Genomic DNA, 21,739 nt, shown 5'->3' on the forward strand with positions numbered 1-21,739 from the left:
TACCCTGACTCTTGATTTGGCCATATTAATTAGTCCCTCTGGCCAATGGAATTACAGGAAACAACATGCAAACAGAGGCTTGTTAGATGCTTGCTTATAACAAGAGCTTGTAGAGTTTGTCCTTTGGGACCAGTACTATCTCTATGGTTGTAGCTGCCTGAGTGATCTCCAGTCAGACTGGTTGACTACAACCTAGCTAAGCATACCTGAAACTGCAAAATCAAGAGCAAATAAATGATTTTGTATTAGGTTTTAGGATGTTTATTTTGTATCAATAATTGTATAAATAAGTAGTATAAGGACTACATACTTTTGTCTTTTGTCTGTCCTTTTGATATGTTATTTGTTTCCTACACAGTTGAACCCTTTAGTTCTGATCACTTTGATTCATGTAATTCAGGAGTCCTGTGGATCAAAATTTCTGATACACTTTTGTATTGCTAGAAAGGGAGGATGTTTTTTTTTTTCTCTTCACCCGAAGGATTCCACATGAGTTCAACAGTGAGGAGCTAAAGATCTCAAATCCATGTTCTCATCTTCACAGATTTGTTCACAAATGTTGTACAAGTGAAGTATATGGATTGGTATGTTCTATCTGTTGGGGAATTTGGCTTCTTTGCAGTTAAGTACACCTAGGGAAATCCAAGCAGCCTCTTAAAAACATTTTATTTGTTGAATCACTTTTTTTCAGTTGCTATGTACCTTACTAGGAACTTTTTTTTAGGCTAGGGGATAAATTAGAGAGATTCTTTTGGGCAATGAAGAAGGACCTACTAGTGACTAAGAAAGCTTTATTCAATTTTATGAGGAAGTTATGGATTTGTCAGTGTATAGATATATCTTGGTGCCAATCTATAGATGTATCCATGTAGTTGGCTTATATTACATATAACAATCTGTCTTTGTGATAATATGTAGAAATTTTAATTTATATAAATTTTATATCTTATTAATTATACATGATCTATATCTTGTCATGACTAATTAGAGCTATTAATTTAAAAAGCTAACTCAATATCTGTTTTATGGAAACACCATACACATATTTAACGGTAGTGTTTTATAGTTATTGCAGTATTGCACTGAACCAGAAAGTTTGCAGTCTAGTTATAGTGATCTGAATTAAGGGGATGCTCAAACACTGAAGAATTTGTTAAAGAAGAAACCACACTTCATAAATATTTGTAATAAAAGGATGTAAAAATCAGAGGGTTTTTATCTTTAAAAAATTAGTTTGTTCTTACTCTAAGGCATTGCATAATAATTGAAGAAAACTTGGAAAAAAATAGAAAAATACTCAAAATAAAAATAATTTACATCACCTTCCAGAATTAGTTAATTTTAAGATGATATTCTATAATAATAATAGTTGGGAAATATTGAATGATCACTGTATTTTGGGCATTAGATATAGTATTCACTTTAAATATAATAATTTATTTAGTATCCCCCACAACCCTGTAATGAAGGTACTATTACTAAACATTTTACAGATGACAAAACAGGAGAAGAGATATTGATTTGTTAAAAATTACCTTATATTTTTCTTTTCAAATTTTTATTTAAATTCTAGTTAGTTAACATACAGTGCAATATTGACTTCAGGAGTAGAATTCAGTGATTCGTCACTTACATACAATACTCATCTTAACAAGTACCCTCCTTCATACCCATCACCCAACTAGCCCATCCCCTGCTCACCTCCCTCCATCAACCCTCAGTTTGTTCTCTAAGCTATATTATAAAGCTGTAGTCATGAAGATGCTATGGTACTGGTGCAAAAACAGACACATAGATCAATGGAACAGAGTAGAAAACCCACAAAACCGACAACTATATGGTCAACTAATCTTTGACAAAGCAGGAAAGAATATCCAATGGAAATAAGACCTCTCTTCAACAGATGGAGTTGAGGGGTGCCTGGATGGCACAGTGGGTTCAGCGTCTGACTTTGGCTCAGGCCATGATCTCACAGTTCATGAGTTCAAGCTTCCCATCAGGCTTGCTGCTATCAGCATGGAGCCCACTTTGGATCCTCTGTCCCCCTCTGTCTCTGCCCCTCCCTTGCTCATGCTTTCTCTCTTTCTCAAAAATAAACATTAAAACAACAACAACAACAAATGTTGTTGGGAAAACTGGACAGCAAAATGCATAAGAATAAAACTGGACTACTTTCTGACACCATACTCAAAAATAAATTCAAAATGGATGAAAGACCTAAATGTGAGACAGGAAACCATTAAAATCCTAGAGGAGAACACAAGCAGCAACCTCTTTGACCTTGGCCTCAGCAACTTCTTACTAGACATGTTGCCTGAGGCAAGGGAAACAAAAGCAAAAATGAACTGTTGGGACTTCATCAAGATAAAAACTTCTGCACAGCAAAGGAAACTATCAACAAAACTAAAAGGTAGCCTACAGAATAGGAGAAGATATTTGCAAATGACATATCAGGTAAAGCATTTGTATCCAAAACCTATAAAGAACTTATCAAACTAAACACCTAAAAAACAAATAATCCAGTGAAGAAATGGGCAGAAGACATGAGTAGACATTTTCCAAAGAAGACATCTAGATAGCTAAGAGACACATGAAAACATGCTCAACATCACTGATTATCAGGGAAATACAAATCAAAACCATGATGAGATACCACGTGACACCTGTCAGAATGGCTAAAATTAACAACTCAAGAAACAACAGGTATTGGTGAGGATGTGGAGAAAGGGGAACTCTTTTGCACTGCTGGTGGGAATACAAACTGCTGCAACCATTCTGGAGAACAGAATGGAGGTTCCTCGAAAAGTTAAAAGTAGAACTACCCTATGATCCAGCAATAGCATGACTAGGAATTTACCCAAAGGATACAAAACTACAGATTTGAAGGAGTACATGTACCCTGATGTTTATAGCAGCATTACCAACAATAACCAAACTATTGAGAGCCCAAATGTCCAATAACTGATGAAAGGGTAAAGACGACATGGTATAGATATACAATGAAATATTAGCCATCAAAAAGAATGAAATCTTGCCATTTACAATGACGTGGATGGAGCTAGAGTGTATTATGCTTAGTGAAATAAGTCAGAGAAAGACAAATGCCATATGATTTTACTCATATGTACAATTTAAGAAACAAAGCAGATAAATATATGGGAGGGGGAAAAAGAGAGAGAGAGAAACAAACCTTAAGAGACTCAAAGAAAATTACAGATTTAAGCCCAGGCTTTTAACTTCAGTTTGCATTTCTGAACCATTATAAATTCTTATCATCCTTTTCTGTACAATTTCCCTCCCTTTCTCACTCCCTCTCTCTCTCTCCCTTCTTTCTCTATAGTGGATCACACTAATTAGTTGTTTTTTATTTTTTTTTTATTTTTATTTTTTTTATTTTTAAAAAAAATTTTTTTTTCAACATTTATTTATTTTTGGGACAGAGAGAGACAGAGCATGAACGGGGGAAGGGCAGAGAGAGAGGGAGACACAGAATCGGAAGCAGGCTCCAGGCTCTGAGCCATCAGCCCAGAGCCTGACGCGGGGCTCGAACTCACGGACCGCAAGATCGTGACCTGGCTGAAGTCGGACGCTCAACCGACTGCGCCACCCAGGCGCCCCTAATTAGTTGTTTTTTAAATGTATTACATTTTCACCTAATTTATTTCACCAAACATATACAAATATCTTTAAAAATTTTTGGCAGTATGATTTTTTAAAATATAATTTATTGTCAAGTTAGTTAACATATAGTGTATACAGTGTACTTTTGATTTTGGGAGTAGATTCCCATGATTCATCACTTACATACAACACCCAGTGCTCAGCCCAACAAGTGCCCTCCTCAATGCCCATCACCCATTTTCCCTGTCCCCTGCCCTCCCCACCCCCATCAACCCTCAATTTGTTCTCTGTATTTAAGACTCTCTTAGGGTTTGCCTTCCACTCTGTTTATAACTATTTTATTCCTTCCCTTCCCTTATGGTCTTCTGTTAAGTTTCTCAGATTCCACATATGAGTGAAAACATGGTATCTGCCTTTCTCTGACTGACTTATTTCATTCAGCACAATACCCTCCAGTTCCATCCACATTTTTGCAAATGGCAAGATTCCATTATTTTTTGTTGCTGAGTCATATTCCATTGTGTATATATATCACATCTTCTTTATCCACTCATCAGTGGATGGACATTTGGGCTTTTTCCATAATTTGGCTATTGTTGATAGTGCTGCTATAAACATTGGGGTACATGTGCCCCTATGAATCAGCACTCCTGTATCCTTTGGATAAATTCCTAGTAGTGCTATTGCTGGGTCATAGGGTAACTCTATTTTTAATTTTTTGAGGAACCTCTACACTGTTTTCCAGAGTGGCTGCATCAGTTTGCATTCCCACCAACACTGCAAGAGGGTTCCCATTTCTCTATATCGTCTCCAACACCTGTTGTTTCCTGAGTTGTTAATTTTACCACTCTGACCGATGTGAGGTGGTATCTCAATGTGGTTTTGATTTATATTTCCCTGATGATGAGTGATATTGAGCATCTTTTCATGTGTCTCTTGGCCATCTGGATGTCTTCTTTGGAAAAATGTTTATTCATCTGCCCATTTTTTCACTGGATTATTCATTTTTCGGGTGTTGAGTTTGATAAGCTCTTTATAGATTTTGGATACTAACCCTGTATCTGATATGTCATTTGCAAATATCTTCTCCCATTCCATCAGATGCCTTTTAGTTTTGTTGACTGTTTGCTTTGCAGAAGCTTTTTATCTTGATGAGGTACCAATAGTTCATTTTTGCTTTTATTTCCCTTGCTTTCAGAGACATGTCAAATAAGAAGTTGGCTGTGGCCAAAGTCAGAGAGGTTGTTGCCTGTTTTCTCCTCTAGGATTTTGATGGTTTTCTGTCTCACATTTAGGTCTTTCATCCATTTTGAGTGTATTCTTGTATATGGTGTCAGAAAGTAGTCCAGTTTCATTCTTATGCATGTTGCCGTCCAGTTCTCCCAGCACCATTTGGTAGAGACTCTTTTTTCCATTGGATATTCTTTCCTGCTGTGTCAAAGATTAGTTGGCCATACATTTGCAGTATGATTTTCAATGTCTTTTAGTATCCCCATACCATATCATTTAACCATTTAATGTTTTCCCTTGGTACTAAGATTAGCTCAATTAGCTATTATAAATAATATATGATGAATATGTTTGTGTGTGTGTGTGAATATATATATAATTTTTTTTTTTTTTTTTTTTTTTACCATTTCCTTAGGATAATTTTCTAAGAGTGGCATTTTCTGGTCTAAGGATAAGACCAGTTTAAAGACTTTAGATACATTTTGGCAAATTATCTTTTAGATAGTTTGTAAAGATTTTTTTTATTGTACAAGCAATATAAGAGAGTGCCTGTTAAATTGTGATGTGTCACTCTCTAGTACGTAGGTAATACATCCAGAGGTTAGGAGAATGAAAAATTAGCGACTCACTATACTTCCAAGTTAAATTAATATGGTATATGTTCATTTAGGGGCGCCTGGGTGGCGCAGTCGGTTAAGCGTCCGACTTCAGCCAGGTCACGATCTCGCGGTCCGTGAGTTCGAGCCCCGCGTCAGGCTCTGGGCTGATGGCTCGGAGCCTGGAGCCTGTTTCCGATTCTGTGTCTCCCTCTCTCTCTGCCCCTCCCCCGTTCATGCTCTGTCTCTCTCTGTCCCAAAAATAAATAAAAAACGTTGAAAAAAAAATTTAAAAAAAAAAAAAAAATAAAAATTGTATTAATAGAGCTCTAAGGGCCTGCTTTTTAAAGAAAAAATAAGAAGTGTAGTATCTACAGAAATACAGGTCATTTTTATGTGAATGAAATTTCATGCAGTAAAAACAAAAAGAGGAAGAATATATTCACTCCAATTTTAAGTGGGGAATGCTGAAGAACTGTATGTCTGTAAGAAAGAGGATGTGATTGAAACAAAGTTATTTTTTAAAAAGGCTCTCAGATCCCTGAATAAGATGTAACTAGGTCCATATCTGGATTCGCAAGGGTGAAGAATTGCATTGTCTAGCACAGTACCTGGCAGAGTTGGAAGTCCGTAGTTTTTCAGGGATGAAGAGTTGAACACGTGAAAGAGAGCACAATTTTTATAGCTTCACATCCTCCACGAAGGCACCCCCTTTTCACCCCCCTGTTCTTTAAGTTGGACATGTGGGGAATCTATCTCTTTCCCAGCTCATGTGGGACCTGTCCAGAGTCTACACGTGAGCAGAAAGAGGCTGCCAGGACTGTTTGGTCAAGGTGGGGTGACTGGTCTAGGCCAGAGCTCTAAAGTGACTCTGTAAGAAGGGATTTCTAGTGGGAATTTCATGATCTTGCCAGATGCTCCTGTGGGGGAGCCTCTGGAAACTGCAGCAGGCATGAAGAACCCATCATTCTGTACTTATTAATAAAGTGTCACATGTAACTAGGGTTTAATAAGTATAAATTTCCTGAGATGCTTGATGATTTGAATTTCCTCCTTTTAGCACTCAAGTGTAATGTATGTGTGACTCTAGGTTTTAATAGCCTTGTCAGCTTAAGGGCCCTAAGGACAGAAGTTTGAATAATTTTTGAATTAGATGGTTGGTCATTGAAGGGGGTCAAGTATTAAGGAGTAGGGATAATAGGTTTCCTTTAACTGAAAGGAATGGTCCATTTCTAACTTAAATCTTCATGCAGATTTGGGTACAGTTATAGTCCATTTTATTTTGTACACCTAGTGAGACAAATCCAGGAGCTCTACAAGCCTCAATAGCAAGGGAAGGGAGATGACATTTTAGACCATTTTATCCACATTCTTTCAAAAGTGTGGCTTCTCATAGTAATAATAAGTCTATAATCAGAATACATATTTATTTTAATTGTACTTCATGCTTCTTGGCCAGCACTGCAGTTTAAAAAAGAAATCATCATTTCTCTTCAAAAGAAATCTGAGGGCTACTATTGGTTCCTCATGGCTGCAACTGGGGACCATCTCACTGAAAGCATAATATTTAATATTCAAACATTTTAGATTGTATATAGCCAGGGTAGATGGTGCTCTTTATAGGCCTGATGGGGTTGAAAGAGCTAGAGAAATGAGGTTAAAACCAGCTTTGTTGGTAGACAGTAGGTAGTGAATTATAGGCTGTGAATTTGTTTTTTATTTTAATTAAAAAATGTGCAAAAACATGAATAAGAAATTCATAGAAAAAATCAAAAACAAATAATATCATTTACTGATTGATGGCTGTGGCTAAATCTTACAAGGTAAGAAATCCATCATGTCTCTGTTCAGTTCTCTAGGGGAGTTTTATTTTTCTAAACCAAGACATAAATTCCCCCAAAACTGTCATATGGTTTGAACTTGGACACAAGCTGAGAATTTAGGATGCCTTGACAATAATATTTGTTTGTAGGAGGAATAAAAATCCTTCAGCATAGTCTTTGATCAGAGATAGCATTAAAGCACAAATGCTGTGTTGTACTTGTTCCAAAAGCAGGTTTGAAATCTGCTATTTCTAGTTTTAGCATAATTTATTAACATCTGTTGAAATCTGCTGACTTATGTTATCTTTCTTAGAATGAAAGATATAATACCTAGGTCAGAACAAAGCATACCATAAACTTCTTTAATGTTACAAAAATCCCCACCCAAGAAAAAAAAGACAGAAAAGGAAACCATAATCTCATCAGTCAGAGCTAATGACTTAGATTTTTAATGGATATATTTTTATGTATGTATGTATACGTGTGTATGTTTAAAAATGATAAGTTAAAACATCATGTTTTTATAGAAAATATTTTTAAATAGTTGTGCACCTTGAATTTTGGGGGGATTAATTCCTAAAAGCCGGACAATTGAGATCCAAAATCAAAGTGTTGACTTTACTTGCTTAAAGGAAATGAAGAAATAATCCATCAAGAATTTAGAAATAAAGGGTTGAATTTTCAGCCTGAAGACTTCCAGTTTAGTATTTAAAAGGAAAAACATTTAGGACAACATGTAAAGGTTTAATCTTAACTTGAGTTTTACAGAAATAATACTGTAATTGATTTTGTTGTTGTTCTGTTGTTGCTAGCACCATCCTTATCATCTTTTTTTTTATTTAAAAAATTTTTAACACTTTTATTTATTTTTGAGAGGCAGAGAGAGACAGACCACGAGCAAGGGAGGGGCAGAGAGAGAGGGAGACACAGAATCTGAAGCAGGCTCCAGGCTCTGAGCTGTCAGCACAGCTCGAACTCACCAAGTGTGAGATCATGATCGGAGCTGAAGTCGGACACTGAACCGACTGAGCCACCCAGGTGTGCCCCCCTACCCCCCCCCCCATCTTCATCATCTTAATTTGTTGACTCTTTACTCTGTATCATGCATTGTGTTAACATTTTGTGACACTCTCATTTATTTCTTGTAACAACCCTATGATGTAGGTGGTATCTTAATTTGTTGACTCTTTACTCTGTATCATGCATTGTGTTAACATTTTGTGACACTCTCATTTATTTCTTGTAACAACCCTATGATGTAGGTGGTAGTGCAATCCCCATTTTATAGATGCGGAAATGAGGCATGGAAAGGTTAAATGATTTGTTTAAGGTAATCTGGCTAGTGAGGAAATGGTGCCAACATGTGACCACAGTTTTCTATCTTGAGAGCAAGGGCTATCCAAAAGACCTCTCTAAGTTGTTGATGTTTAGCCTTAATGCACCTTGGTAGAAGCCCACAAATCGGTGGAGTTTGAAGATGCAAGTCACTGAAGAAAAGATGGGCAGAGCAACTGTGGGGTTTGTTTTGTTTTTTGTGGGTAATCCCAGTGATTATCAGTGTTTTTCCCCTTACTACTGGAAATCTCTTTGACTCCTAGCAGGAACATCTAACACAGTTACACGTTTTGAAATTGAGGTGGAAACTCCTAAGTTAAATATTCTCTGAGGTTTCTTACTTCAAAAACTTTATTATTTTAAGTTGGTTATAATTTTGATGTAGTCTCAAGGAATCTAGGATTTAAGGTATTAGCAGCACGACAAGAAAATATAGACTCTGGTTACATCAGTTTCTGAAAGTTTATGACTTTTAATTTAGATTTCATGTGTATACCTTCTTTGATTTGAAAAGATTACTTGCTCTGTCTGAAGCATAAACTGCCATTCCCACAAGGGAATGTGAGATGTACAATTTCTAAGTAATAACATGACTTACTAATTTTTCTGAAACAGCATTATCCAGATGAGATTTTCTTCATTTTCATATAAGTTTTTCATTTTGAAGTTAGTGCATTATTTTTCTTCTCAAAAGTTGTTTTAGAAAACTCAGGAACTAAAGTGTTTTTTTTTTCTTTTTAATAAATTTTTAAATTGAAGTACAAAGAGCTATGGTTGTTATAGTGCTGTACTGTAGAATAGTTTCTCAATTTAAGAAATTTTTTCTTTATGGTAAGTGGTTATTCATATTCATAAATGAACAGTAAAGAAAAAAATTTATTCTATTGTGAAAATTTTATTCTGTCTTATTCTGTTTCACATAATGAATATTATGTTAGCATTATTTCACTATGGATAATAATAAAGCCCTGTTCAACTTTATTCTTAATGCTTTAATTGCCTAACTTGATGGGACACCGAAGATTTCTTACCATACTTATCTAGAATATGTTTTCATTGAAAGAAATATATACATTGTTTAGATAATCTACATTGCTTAGGAGCCATCTTATTTAAATACGCTTCAAAAATTTTTCAATCTATTAAACTTTAAGGTATAGAAATACTATTTTCCAGCCCTTTTTCTGGGTGTACAAACATGGGTGAGACACGATTTCTGCAATTGGAAAGCTTACAGTTGAGTGAAAGAGTCATATGTGTAGGCAGATACCTATAACCAGGTTTTAAGAACTATCATTGAAGTTAACCTAAATAGTTAAGGGAGCACAGATGGGGGATGAATAAATTTAACCTTGCAGAGGAGAGGAAAGATAAAAGAAAATTCTGTTGTTTACTTTATAAAATCAGGCAAGGTCTTCTAGGTGTCGACTGATGATTCTAATATTTTACTGTTTGAAATTAGACATGCTTCCTTCTGGGATTTTTTCCCCTACATAAATTTTTTGTTTACAACTCATTACCTTTTGGTTCTAACAACTGGAGTTAGAAAAGCTGGTTGATGACTGATTCTGTAAGGGAAAGATGATTCCTGGTGTCAAGATTTGCATCTATGGGGATTCTTCTGTCCTTGGCCTTGGAGCACCAGGATGTAAATTTCCTATTTTCTACAAGGAAACTTCAGTTTTTTGTTTTTTGTTTTTTTTTTAAGACTTCACAGAGAAAAGTCACCATCCAAGCAGTCCTTTGAGAGATAAGTAGAATTTTCCAAGTAGGGAAAAGGTTTTCTGGGCAGAGGGACAGTCAGATGATGGGAGACCCAAAGGGAGAGTATGAAATTGAGGTTGACTCAAGAGTATTTTAGTCTGGAGAGCAAGGTGAATGGTGATACTGTTAACTAAGGAGGGGGATGCAGAAGTATAATTGGGAGCTGGAGTCGAAATCATCTCTCTTCTGGGCATGTTAGTTTGGGAAATTTTTAGGAATTTTATTAATTGATTTTTTTAAAATTCTTTCTGCTGAAAATTATTAATCACCTTATGTGCCTGGGTGTTAAGAACACAGACATAAGAAACAACATATTCTCAAAAGGCTTATAGGCTCTTGGGAAGACAGACAAGACAATAATTACAATGCACATTTAAATATGCTGTGATAGAAATGATCACAGTTTGTGATGAAAAACTTGAGAGTTTTGCTCACCTAATGGAGACTGAAGATGGAAATGGGGAGAAGGAGAGATGAGGGTTATTAGGAAATAATTGCTGTGGCCTTGCCTCATGAGACTCAAATATTGTTTTGTTGTATGAGTTAACCAGATGGCACAAGGTGGGAAAAGGGGACAACATTGCAGGCAGAAATATTTTCTTATATGATGCCTTGAAAGTGTCAGTGGATAACCTACGTGTGGTTTAATTTAACCTGTAGGAACTCTGCAGGTGGGGATTGAATGGGTCCTGCAGATCATGTGTTTCTTGATTTAGATCTTGAAGCCAGTCATGTTGGTAGTGTTGGGAAGTTAGTGAAGGATTTAAAGTAGGAGAATGACTTGATCAGATGAGATGCCCAGCAACCACATAGAGCTATGTGCTAGAATCTCAGAAAAGTAGTTGGTGTTGGAGTATAAATCTAACTGGGGGTTACAATAGTGATAAAATGTGCTTCCTGCTTAGTTGTAGAGTCAGGTAAACAAAAATTACATTACAATATGTAAGTGTTGTAGTGTGAAGTGCTATGAATTGAGTATAGAGGAGGAAGTGATTTAGGACTATGCATGTAGGAGTCATTGGTATATGGATGGTATTCACAACTGAGAATATTGATTAGATTTTTCAGAGAAAAAAATTAAAAGCAGGAATGAATGGGCTAAAGGTAGAATTCTGGAAAAATGCAAACTTCATGGCATAATGGTTGAAGAAGAATTGTCTAAAGCTATGAGTTTTGTGCTGTGGATTGCAATTTATTAGTAGGTTATAAAATCAACATAGTGGATGTGAACTTAATATGGTTGGTTATAGATAGGATTTTATTTATTTTTTCTTTTTTTTTCTTCTTTTTCTATAGATAGGATTTTAAAAACAGATTAGGAGAGAATAAAAAATACCAGGGTGTATGTAGTAAAGGTAATTATTGTTTTGTGAAATTTTGTTCAGAATTATGTATTTGTTCATGTGTGTAAAATGTTTCTCATTATGAACGGTGGTCACAAACTTTTGAAAAACACCAACAAAAGGGAATGAGGAAGAGCAGTCAGAAATTACTAAATCACTTTTGTTCTTCACTAATCTGATGGTGAAAAAAAGAAACAAACTCAATGAAAATGCAATGTGAAGGAGATTTTCTCTTTGTGGTTCAGATGGTGTCCCCCTAGGCCACATTTATTATACCATGTGGTATAGGAGGAAAAATACAAAGAAATAAGGGAAAGGGACTTGCAAGGTACTAAACTCAAAGACAGAGAATATGAATGAGAGAGATTGAACCCTTATGGAAGATGAATTTTTTTAAGTTTACTTATTTGTCTTGAGAGAGAGTGAGTGTGCACGCATGAGCTGGGGGGGGGGGGGGGGTGGGGGGAGGAGAGAGAGAGAGAGAGAGAAAGAGAAAGAGAAAGAGAGAGAGAGAATCCCAAACAGTCTCTGTGCTGATAGCAGGACTTGGTCTCACAAACCATGAGATCATGACCTGAGCCTAAATCAAGAGCCGGGAGGTCAACTTACTGAGCCACTCAGGTACCCCAGAAAGACGAATTTTTAATCTAACCCTACTCTGTCATGGCAAAAGCGTTCCCTAGCACATGACCCCAAAAGCCCCCAGGATTCATCCTACTACATCAGCTCTGTTCCTTATTATGAGTGGAACCAGAGGAGGAACCTGGGAAAGGATTCAAAACTACCTTTTATTAAAATTGTGATGTAGTATTACCAATAATAGGGATTATTGAGAGCTTGACTATGGGTTAAGAACTGTTCTATAAACTTTGAGTGAATGATTTCACCAAGTCAGTTAAAACTTGTAAAGCTCTTAGAACAGTGCCTTGCACTCAGTATATCTGGCTCTTATTAATAGAACAGTGCACATGGTGAGCCCTCAGTGACTACTGGCTATTCTTGTGTACTATTATTGATTAGGTAAGTTACTAACTATCATCACTTTACCACTAAGGAAATCGAAGCATAATAAAGTTAAGTAAGTTGCTCAAGATCATTTAGCTCAAAAGAAATGGAATCATTAAGGAATGATTGAAGTGAAGTGAATGACTGAGTTGAAAGTGAAAGACTGATTAGTGTAGATACATGGTGAGTTATATGATAATTGGTGCCTGAAGTATGATGAAGGGAGAGGGAAGAGAAAAGATGGGCCATAAATGAAAGATATTGTGAAGGAAAATAAAAAAAAAAAAAAACCTCCTTACCTTGGTGACTGGTTAAATATGAAGTAAAAAGATAACTAAGATTTTAAGCTGGTTGACTGGGAAAAGGTAAATAAGATGTAAGAAAATAAGGAAGAAAACCTTTTTTGGTAAGAAATCATGACAAAGTCCATTTAATCATGTTGAATTTTACGTAAGATCGTTAAATGAAATGAGTAGCTGGAATTCAAAACTAAAGATAGAGATATTTAGGCATTATCACATAAAGGAGTTGGTAGAAGCTGTGGGAGTGTTTGAGATCTTCAAAAATAACCAATATATTTTGGCCACAAAAAAACCCCTGGGTAGTCCAAAATAAGATCATGATAATTGTCCCCACACAAAACTTCTATAGCTTTGCCCACATCTGCTTTGTAGAAATCTTCAAGTAATTTCAGGGATCTCTGAAAAAGAGTATATCACTACTGCTCCGGCGGCTGGCTGCGGTCTGGCATCCACGGCCTTCCTGGCTCCTGCCGTGGCTGCTGTGGCTCTGTCTCCTCTTGCTGCCACTGTCAGTGAAGATGGAGAGGCTCGGCTGTGGTTTGTTTGGCCCTTTCCCACAACCGCAGAAACTGCAGTTTCCCCTCATGGCGTTCTCAGAGACCCTGGAGAGTCCATGGTGAGAAAGCTCTCCTAGTTTTTTCTTTTTCTTTTCTCATTTTCACTCTTCCCACCTCAGGTTTCAGACTTGTTATCCACTGGCTGTTTCAGCACCCCTGTCCAAGTGACAGGCCTGCTGGCTTCATGGTTCCTCAATCAAATTTTTATGCCTAGACAGTTCCTGACCTTGAGATGAATTCCTCACAAAATGTGTCTCAATTTTTTTCCCTATCGTTCCTAAGGCACATCTAGAATCATCTGAATCCTAGAATGAAGGTCATTTATCAGGTTTAAACTGGGACCACAACCCTTACTCCCTCTTCTCTCTAGAAAAGAGAGGTCAGAGTGGGAAATTCCCATATGTACCATGATTGTTCCATCCCCTGTTTCTTCTGCTCCCTTCTTTTCTTCATGTGGGTGTTTTCCTGGTTGATTGGAGATAATTTCTGCTTTTCCGCAAATGGAACAGTGATGTGCCCTACTCTGGAATTAGATCCCATCTGAATATTCCATTGGGAGGTTTGGTTCACTTCTTCGTCATTTTTTTTTTTAATCCTTCTTAAAGCTTTTCATACCTCTTTGCTGGAGCTTAGTAAAGATTTGAATATCTAGCACATTTTCCTTTCAAATAAGTATTGGTAATGTATTTCCTACCCCTCCCCCCACCCCAGGTTCACCTGTGAAGAATACCGATGAGTCTTTTTGAAAACTCATCATTGGCAGTTACTTTAGAACAGCAATTTATTGAAAGCTACTATATTAGAAATGTTTTATTGCACTGCACTAGAGCTATGAAGTGCAAGGAACCATGAAGATTGAAAAATACAAATGATAGATGTGTCTCTTTCTCCTTATTTTTTAGCCTTCTTTGAATCCTGGGGGGAGCCAATCATCTGATGTAGTGCTTTTGAACCACTGGAAAGTGAGGAATTTTGAAGTACAACGTGGTGACATTGTGTCATTGGTGTAAGTAAATCAGAAACATTCTTTATTTTTATATAAAATTATTTATAATTGTCTAATTTAACTGGTAATTTGCTGTGACTATCTTTGCCAATTATTAAATTAATAGGTACATTTTAACTATATATTTTTAAAAACCATTTTTGAAATGTAACAATGCTGTAAACAAGGATTTTTCTTTTATATCTAAAATATGTCAGTTGATTGAGATATGTGAATTTGCTAAAATGTTTTTAATGAAATGTGGATCAGAAATTATATTGATGGTCCAGAGTACTTGTATTTGGTGTTGGTTTGGATTATTTTGAAATTTTGCATCTTGGAAGCAACTCTTTTATTACTTTCATTTTTATTAGTTTGTGTAGGTACACAATATTTCTAGAAGATGATAATTGTGACATGAAATTCAGTGACATTTTTATGTATTAGTAATTGAATGGAAATAAGGCAGTTTGGAGGCTTTTGTCTGGGACCAAAAGGTGGCACTGTTTCTCTGCTAAAGTACTATGACTGGTCAGGAACAAAAATTTCATTCCAATCTTAATGTAGAAAAAGAATGTCAAAGTGTGTATAACTGACGCAGTGATATAATACATAGTCTCAGTACATGCTTGGATGGTTTAGATTTGAGATTTGTTTGTTTGTTTTAGAAGTAAATTCATACTGAGAAGACTGTAACAGAACTTGCCTGATGTCTTCTGGTTTCAGCTACTTATAAAAATGTTTTAATATGACTCCCTGTTATGGTAGTTAGTGCATTGGTGTAGCAATTAATGTAGCAGTTACTATCATTTGTTTTAATGATAGTAATATCCTGGCATTTGGAGAAGACTTCCAATTTATGTTTCTGGTTTTTGAATTGGAAAGATTGTTTTTTGTTGGATGAGAATTTATAATTGTGTGGTCAAAGCAAAACATGATCTACTTGTTCATACTTCACCTTTGGCTAATGGTTTGTGGAAATAGATGTTTCATAAATGTGTCTCCTTCGAGCCTGTTTCATCAGGATTCATTTTAAAACATATTAAGTAAATCTGGTTAGTAATTAATAAAATAAATACATTCAAGCAGAGTTTTGTATGGCATACATCCAAGGATGGGGATTAAATGCTTCTCATGTTCTTGAGAGCTTTCTTTAATATTAACCTACGCTTTTTATTTTGTCATTCAGAGTACTTTTTTTGCAACCTCCTTAACAACCTTTTCCATGCTGGGTTAGCCTGTTGTGTGCTCATTATTCTTTTGCCTTTGGTTTGACAAGGTTACATTCTCACTTAGTCGGTGATGGAGAGGATACCCACCCAAGTGAAAGAGGTCACACTATAAGCATACAGTTGTGCAGGGTTTTTTTTTTTTTTTTTTTTTTTTTCCGTGAGAAACATGCTGACTATCCCTAAGCAAGTAAATTTGAATAAGTAATTGTAAAAAAAAGGGCTCCTTGAAATTCAGGGTTGCATGGGTCCATAAAAGTACACTACCATATTGTGGACTATGTGAAAAAGAGAGCAGTATTCTCTTATATAAATATTAAACTAATTGATATTTATTATATAAATTAATTTGAAAATAGTACATTCGAATTGGCGTTGACATAATAAATTATAACTACTTTGGCTGAACTATATTTTTAATGAGTTAATTATGTGCTGTATCTCTATTATGTACAAATAACGCAAATTTTCTTTCATAATGCTTATTGCTAGCAGGAGCCATTTACATAAAATAATGCTTAGTGATTGGTATTAATTATTTAACAACAAATAATCATTAAGCAATGATTGTTATTTTTTCGTGAGAAAGAAACAAAAAGTCTTTTGCTAAATTCTTTTTTAGCATGATGTGATACTATATAAAAGACATTATTTAAAATCTGCTTTTAGTTTTATGAGCAAAAATGCTTTCTAAATGTCCTTATATTTGTATGCATTTTATAGACTGCTTCATTTGCAAAGATTGATGTTGGTTTGATTTATGTTCATTAATATATATTTAATTCATGGCAACACTGGATATTTGCTTTTCTTACAAAATGTACCAGTCTGATTTTAACTTAGATGTTAATTATCATTACTGTATCAGAACACTCTATCTATTTGAAAAATATGTGACTCATAAGAAATGGGTGACTAAATTCGAATTAGGGCTAAATTTAAAATGTAGTTTGTCATTTTGTTTACAGATTGATATAACAAATTTCACTGATATACAAATAATCTTTGGAAACAAGGTAGTATGATAATGTATATTTTAAAAAATCCCGGGACAGCATTTTATACATTTAGTGGGTGCGGAAATATGGCATTTTAATTATAATATTATATATGCATTTCTGGAAAACTGCAGTATGCAATTTCATAAAGTAGTAGGGCTTAGGCAGCTTTGTAACTAGAGCACTAATGAAAACAATAACAATTCAGTAAAAGTGCTAGTGTCATTTAAAATACATGACTTTTGGGGCGCCTGGGTGGCGCAGTCGGTTAAGCGTCCGACTTCAGCCAGGTCACGATCTCGCGTCCATGAGTTCGAGCCCCGCGTCGGGCTCTGGGCTGATGGCTCAGAGCCTGGAGCCTGTTTCCGATTCTGTGTCTCCCTCTCTCTCTGCCCCTCCCCCGTTCATGCTCTGTCTCTCTCTGTCCCAAAAATAAATAAATGTTGAAAAAAAAATAAATAAAATAAAATACATGACTTTTTAAATAAGTAAACATTGCAGTAGATGTAGGATTTATTTAGAACCAAATGGCTGAAGATGCCTTGATGGAAGGCTGTGTAAGAAAGGGTTGAGCTTGTCTACGTACTCAAGGGCAGAGGGACATTTTCATCAGAAGTTACAACTAGAGAAAAGATTGCAAGCTTTGTACAAAGCGTACTGATACCAGAGATGTATCCTCTGCTCATTGTTCATTGTTATTTTACTTACTTACCTACTTACTGACTGACTAGTCGACTTCCTTCCTTCCTTCCTTCCTTCCTTTCTTTCTTTCTTTCTTTCTTTCTTTCTTTCTTTCTTTCTTTCTTTCTATTTTTTGAACAACGATTAGGGTTAACCTTGCAATAAGCACTTCTACGAGAAGAACTGAATGTGTAATTCCTGGCTTACTGCTGTTAGTATACTTAGCCTTCAGTTTCTATTAGCGAGGCAATGCACTAATGATAAACCAGTGCAGCTTCTGCTTTATACTGAAACCCATTCTTCATATTGCCTATGAGCTAATTCATGTTAGAGAAAAACATACTGTAGCAGAACAGACTTTTCTATTGCCGGGGGTTTTGTTCAGAGCTCACTGACCAAGGTTGTTCCCTAAAGCATGGAAGATCTGAGGGGTACATATTAGAATATGCTTCTCTGCATATCTTATCTTTTCCTGTCACTTTCTTTATGTGAAAAGTAGGTCTCAGTGGAGCTAATGTTTAAGCATGTTATTCAGTAATGTTAAATCAAAAGGTATATTTATTTAATAACATTACTTGTCACATAAAACATTATTTCCTGTCATCAAGTCCTGAGTATTACTGAGTGTATGTAGGTGACATCATACTCTCTTAGTGGATTTGCAAACTAACAGTGGTGATTAAGGTGGATTTTCTATACCTTGGAATTGACTTTTCATTAACCTGTGTGATGGCCTTACTCAATAGGCTTAACATAAGTAGCGTATTTACAGTGATATATCAATTAACAAATGCATCAGGACAGAAGTTCCTTCATGATAAAGTTTCAAATAACCACATTTAAAAGTCTTTTAGCTTTTTATTTTGAAATGGTATTAGACTTCAAGAAAGATTGTAAAAGTAGTATAGGGAGTTCCCATATAACTTTATTATTTTTTTCAGCTTTATTGATGGTGTAATTGACAAATAAAATTGTGGTATTTAAGTGTACAATGGGATGATTTGATATATGTATACATTGTGATAGGATTCTCCCCCACTGAATTAACTAACATATCCATTACCTTACATATTTACTGTGTGTGTGTGTGTGTGTGTGTGTGTGTGAATCTTGAAGTTCTACTTTCTAAGCAAATTTCAGTTATACAGTATGTTCAGTTATATAGTTATACAGTATGTGTAGTATGTCACCGTGTTATCCATTAGATCCTCAGACTATTCATCTTATCCTCCCTTAAATTGACATTGTACACTACCATGGTACAATTATTGAGATGAGGAGTTGACCTTGACATAGTACTATTAACTAATTGCAGACCTTATGTGAGTTTCACCAGTTTTCCCACTAATGTCCTTTTTCTACACCAAGATCCTATGCAGGATCCCATATTTCATTTTTATTTTTTATGTCTCTCTAGTCTCCTCGATCTGTGATAGTCTGTCCTTCCTTCCTTCCTTCCTTCCTTCCTTCCTTCCTTCCTTCCTTCCTTCCTTCCTTCCTTCCTTCCTTCCTTCCTTCCTCTTTCTTTCTTTCTTTCTTTCTTTCCTTCTTTCTTTCAGCTTGACACATTTGAAGGGTCCTTGCCAGTTATTTTATTGGAAAATCCTTACCATTAGAAATGTTGGGGTCAATATATGTTCCACTGGAGAAGCACTGTTGTTGATGGCAGTTGCTGGGGAAGCTCTGGCAGTGGTAAGAGCTGGAGAGGTGGATTAGACAGGTCAGAGAAGGAAACTTTCAGGCATATAAGTCAATTTGGTTCCTTAGGACCACATACTTGGGTCATGACTAAGAGACTCTATGGCTTCTGAAAGTCCACACAGTCACATTTACTGCTGCTAGGAAGCCAGGAGGAAGAGTCATGAAGGTGGGGAGAGGCTAAAATTTATAGTAGAGATAGAAGAGAAGGAACTAAGGCTAGATCATGGATGGTATTACATTGAACCCATGTTCAGTTCTAGAGTAGAAGGTTAGGGTGGGGAAATTCTCATTTCATGAGTACCTCTATATATCAGGCATTGTGCTAAGTACTTTGTGTATGCCATTTTTACTTAATTTTCCTAACAATATCTGGAGATAGTTATTTTTAATACAATGAAAATGAGGTTTAGCAAGTAAATAGCAGAGCCAGAATGCAAATCTAGGTCTCCTTGACTCTGAACCTGTCCTCTCCCATATAGCAGGCAAATATGGCTATTGAGCAGCCAAAGTGGTTGCTGCCACTTGTTAAAATAGTAATATTTTAGATATCTTCAGCCAAATAAAATACATTATTCAAATTAACTTAACCTGTTTCTTTTTCTTTTTTTTAACATGACAAGTAGAAAATTCAAAATTACACATGTGACACACACACTCTGTTTGTTGGACAGACAACACTGTGTCTAAACCTTTTCCATCAACCATGCTACTTTCCTGGAGTGTGTCTAAGGTGAGCTAATGTGAGATCCTAAAGTCTGGGGTGGAAAAATACTAAGTTAGTTGCTATGAAGCAAAGGCAGACTCCCAAATATAGCTAAACACTTTGTGTTGGTGAGAGTATTGGGGTGATCAGGTCCAAAGACAAAGAAAAAAAGACATGCAGATCTATGAGAGAGAGAAAACCTGTGTCCTGTATCCACAACAGGTTTTTTGTTTTTGTTTTTTTTTTTAAGTAGGTTCCAATCCTAGTGTGGGGCTCGAAATCACAACCCTAAGATCAAGAGCCACATACTCAACTGTCTCAGCCAGCTAGGCACCCCCACTACAGTTTTTAATATGTATTGACTTTATTGTTTTCCTGTCACTGGGCCAAGAGTTCTGTATTCAATTTTATTGAGTTCTTATTTTAACCACCCTCTACAAGTAGGTACTGCTGTTATTCCTATTTTATATATGAGAACAGTGAGGTATAGAGAGGTTAAGTAATTTGCTTAAGGACAAACAGTCATTGGAAGAGCAAAGTTTTAAAGTGCCTTTTATCAAATCCTATGTTCTTAACCTTCCAACTATAAAGCCTCTATATATTGCGGTTGTGGTTTGGTTGAGGACACTACTTATTCTCAGCAAAGAAGCCAATTAGGCCCTAATATCTCTACATCTATCATTTATCCCCATTTCTGTAATGAAATTTATGATATAGTTATTCACGAAAGGTAGTCTCTTCATTAATAGAAATAAGACATTATTATAAACATATAGTGTACATACAATTTCCACAGCTGTTTTGTGACATGCTAAACTAATTGCCACTTTCTGACAGATGGCCACTATGATGGTGACAGCTCTAGCAGTGAATGTTAGCAAAGAGTTATGAAGATTTCAGCCAGGGAAATAGATGAAATAGAACAGAGCCTTTGAAAAAAAAATGAAAGGTGCTAGTTCCTTTGTGTCGTGAGTACTTGTAAATCTTTAAAGATCCCTTGATCCATGAAGGTAAATTAATTGGAATCTGCTAAAAAACCAAATTCAGGTTTTGAACAAATGCTTAGAGCAATGATAATACTGTATAATGACCCATAATTGTATTAAAAGCCAGTTATCTGTTGAGCTGGAAGAATATAATTGTGGATGCTTATCTATTAAATCTGTGCTCATTTTTAATTTTTGTTTGTAGCCAAATATTTTTCTGAGTTTGTACGTAATATTGTATGTTTCAGGAACACAAATTTAAAAAGACCACAACTTTTATTTTTATTTATTTATTAAAATTTTTTTAATGTGTATTTATTTTTGAGAGAAAGAGACAGAGACAAGCAAGGTGGGGGGTGGGGCAGAGAGAGAGGGAGACAGAGAATCCAAAGCAGGCTTCAGGCTCTGAGTTGTAAGCACAGAGCCCTATGTGGGGCTTGAACTTGTGAACTGTGAGATTATGACCTGAGTCAAAGTCAGATGCTCAACCAACTGAGCCACCCAGGTGCCCCAAGACCATGACTTTTAAGGAAAGGTTCTATAAGGAGGATTGAATTTCTTTTCTCCTCCTCCTCCTCCTCCTCCTCCTCCTCCTCCTCCTCCTCCTCCTCCTCCTTCTCCCTTTCCTCTTCCTCCTCCTTCTTCTCTTCTTCCTCCTCCTTCTTTCTCCTTCTTCTTCTTTCTTCTAATTAATTGACTGTAAAAATGGTGGAGAATGAAATCCAGGTTGTAATTTATTTTGATGAGAAATTTAGTTTTTGCACTTTCAATTACCCATAGTAGTTTGCATTCATTACTAAGTATATTTGCAGATGATACTTTAAAAAATGAGACAGTGTAAGTATTATTGCTATTATTTGATATAGATTAAACTGATTTT

General features: G+C 35.9%; 1 protein-coding gene across 1 annotated transcript in view; it reads left to right on the forward strand.

The window, feature by feature from the left end:
* Positions 1-21,739, forward strand: part of IMMP2L (inner mitochondrial membrane peptidase subunit 2) — a 905,116-nt gene that overhangs the window by 57,845 nt on the left and 825,532 nt on the right. Inside the window, exon 4 of the mRNA XM_086692395.1 lies at positions 14,479-14,582. Within this exon, the coding sequence (XP_086548521.1) occupies positions 14,479-14,582 (104 nt within the window). The remainder of the gene's footprint in view (positions 1-14,478; positions 14,583-21,739) is intronic.

The sequence above is a fragment of the Puma concolor genome, chromosome A2, assembly GCF_028749965.1.
Source record: "Puma concolor isolate L17-30 chromosome A2, mPumCon1.1.hap2, whole genome shotgun sequence".
NCBI lineage: Eukaryota > Metazoa > Chordata > Mammalia > Carnivora > Felidae > Puma > Puma concolor.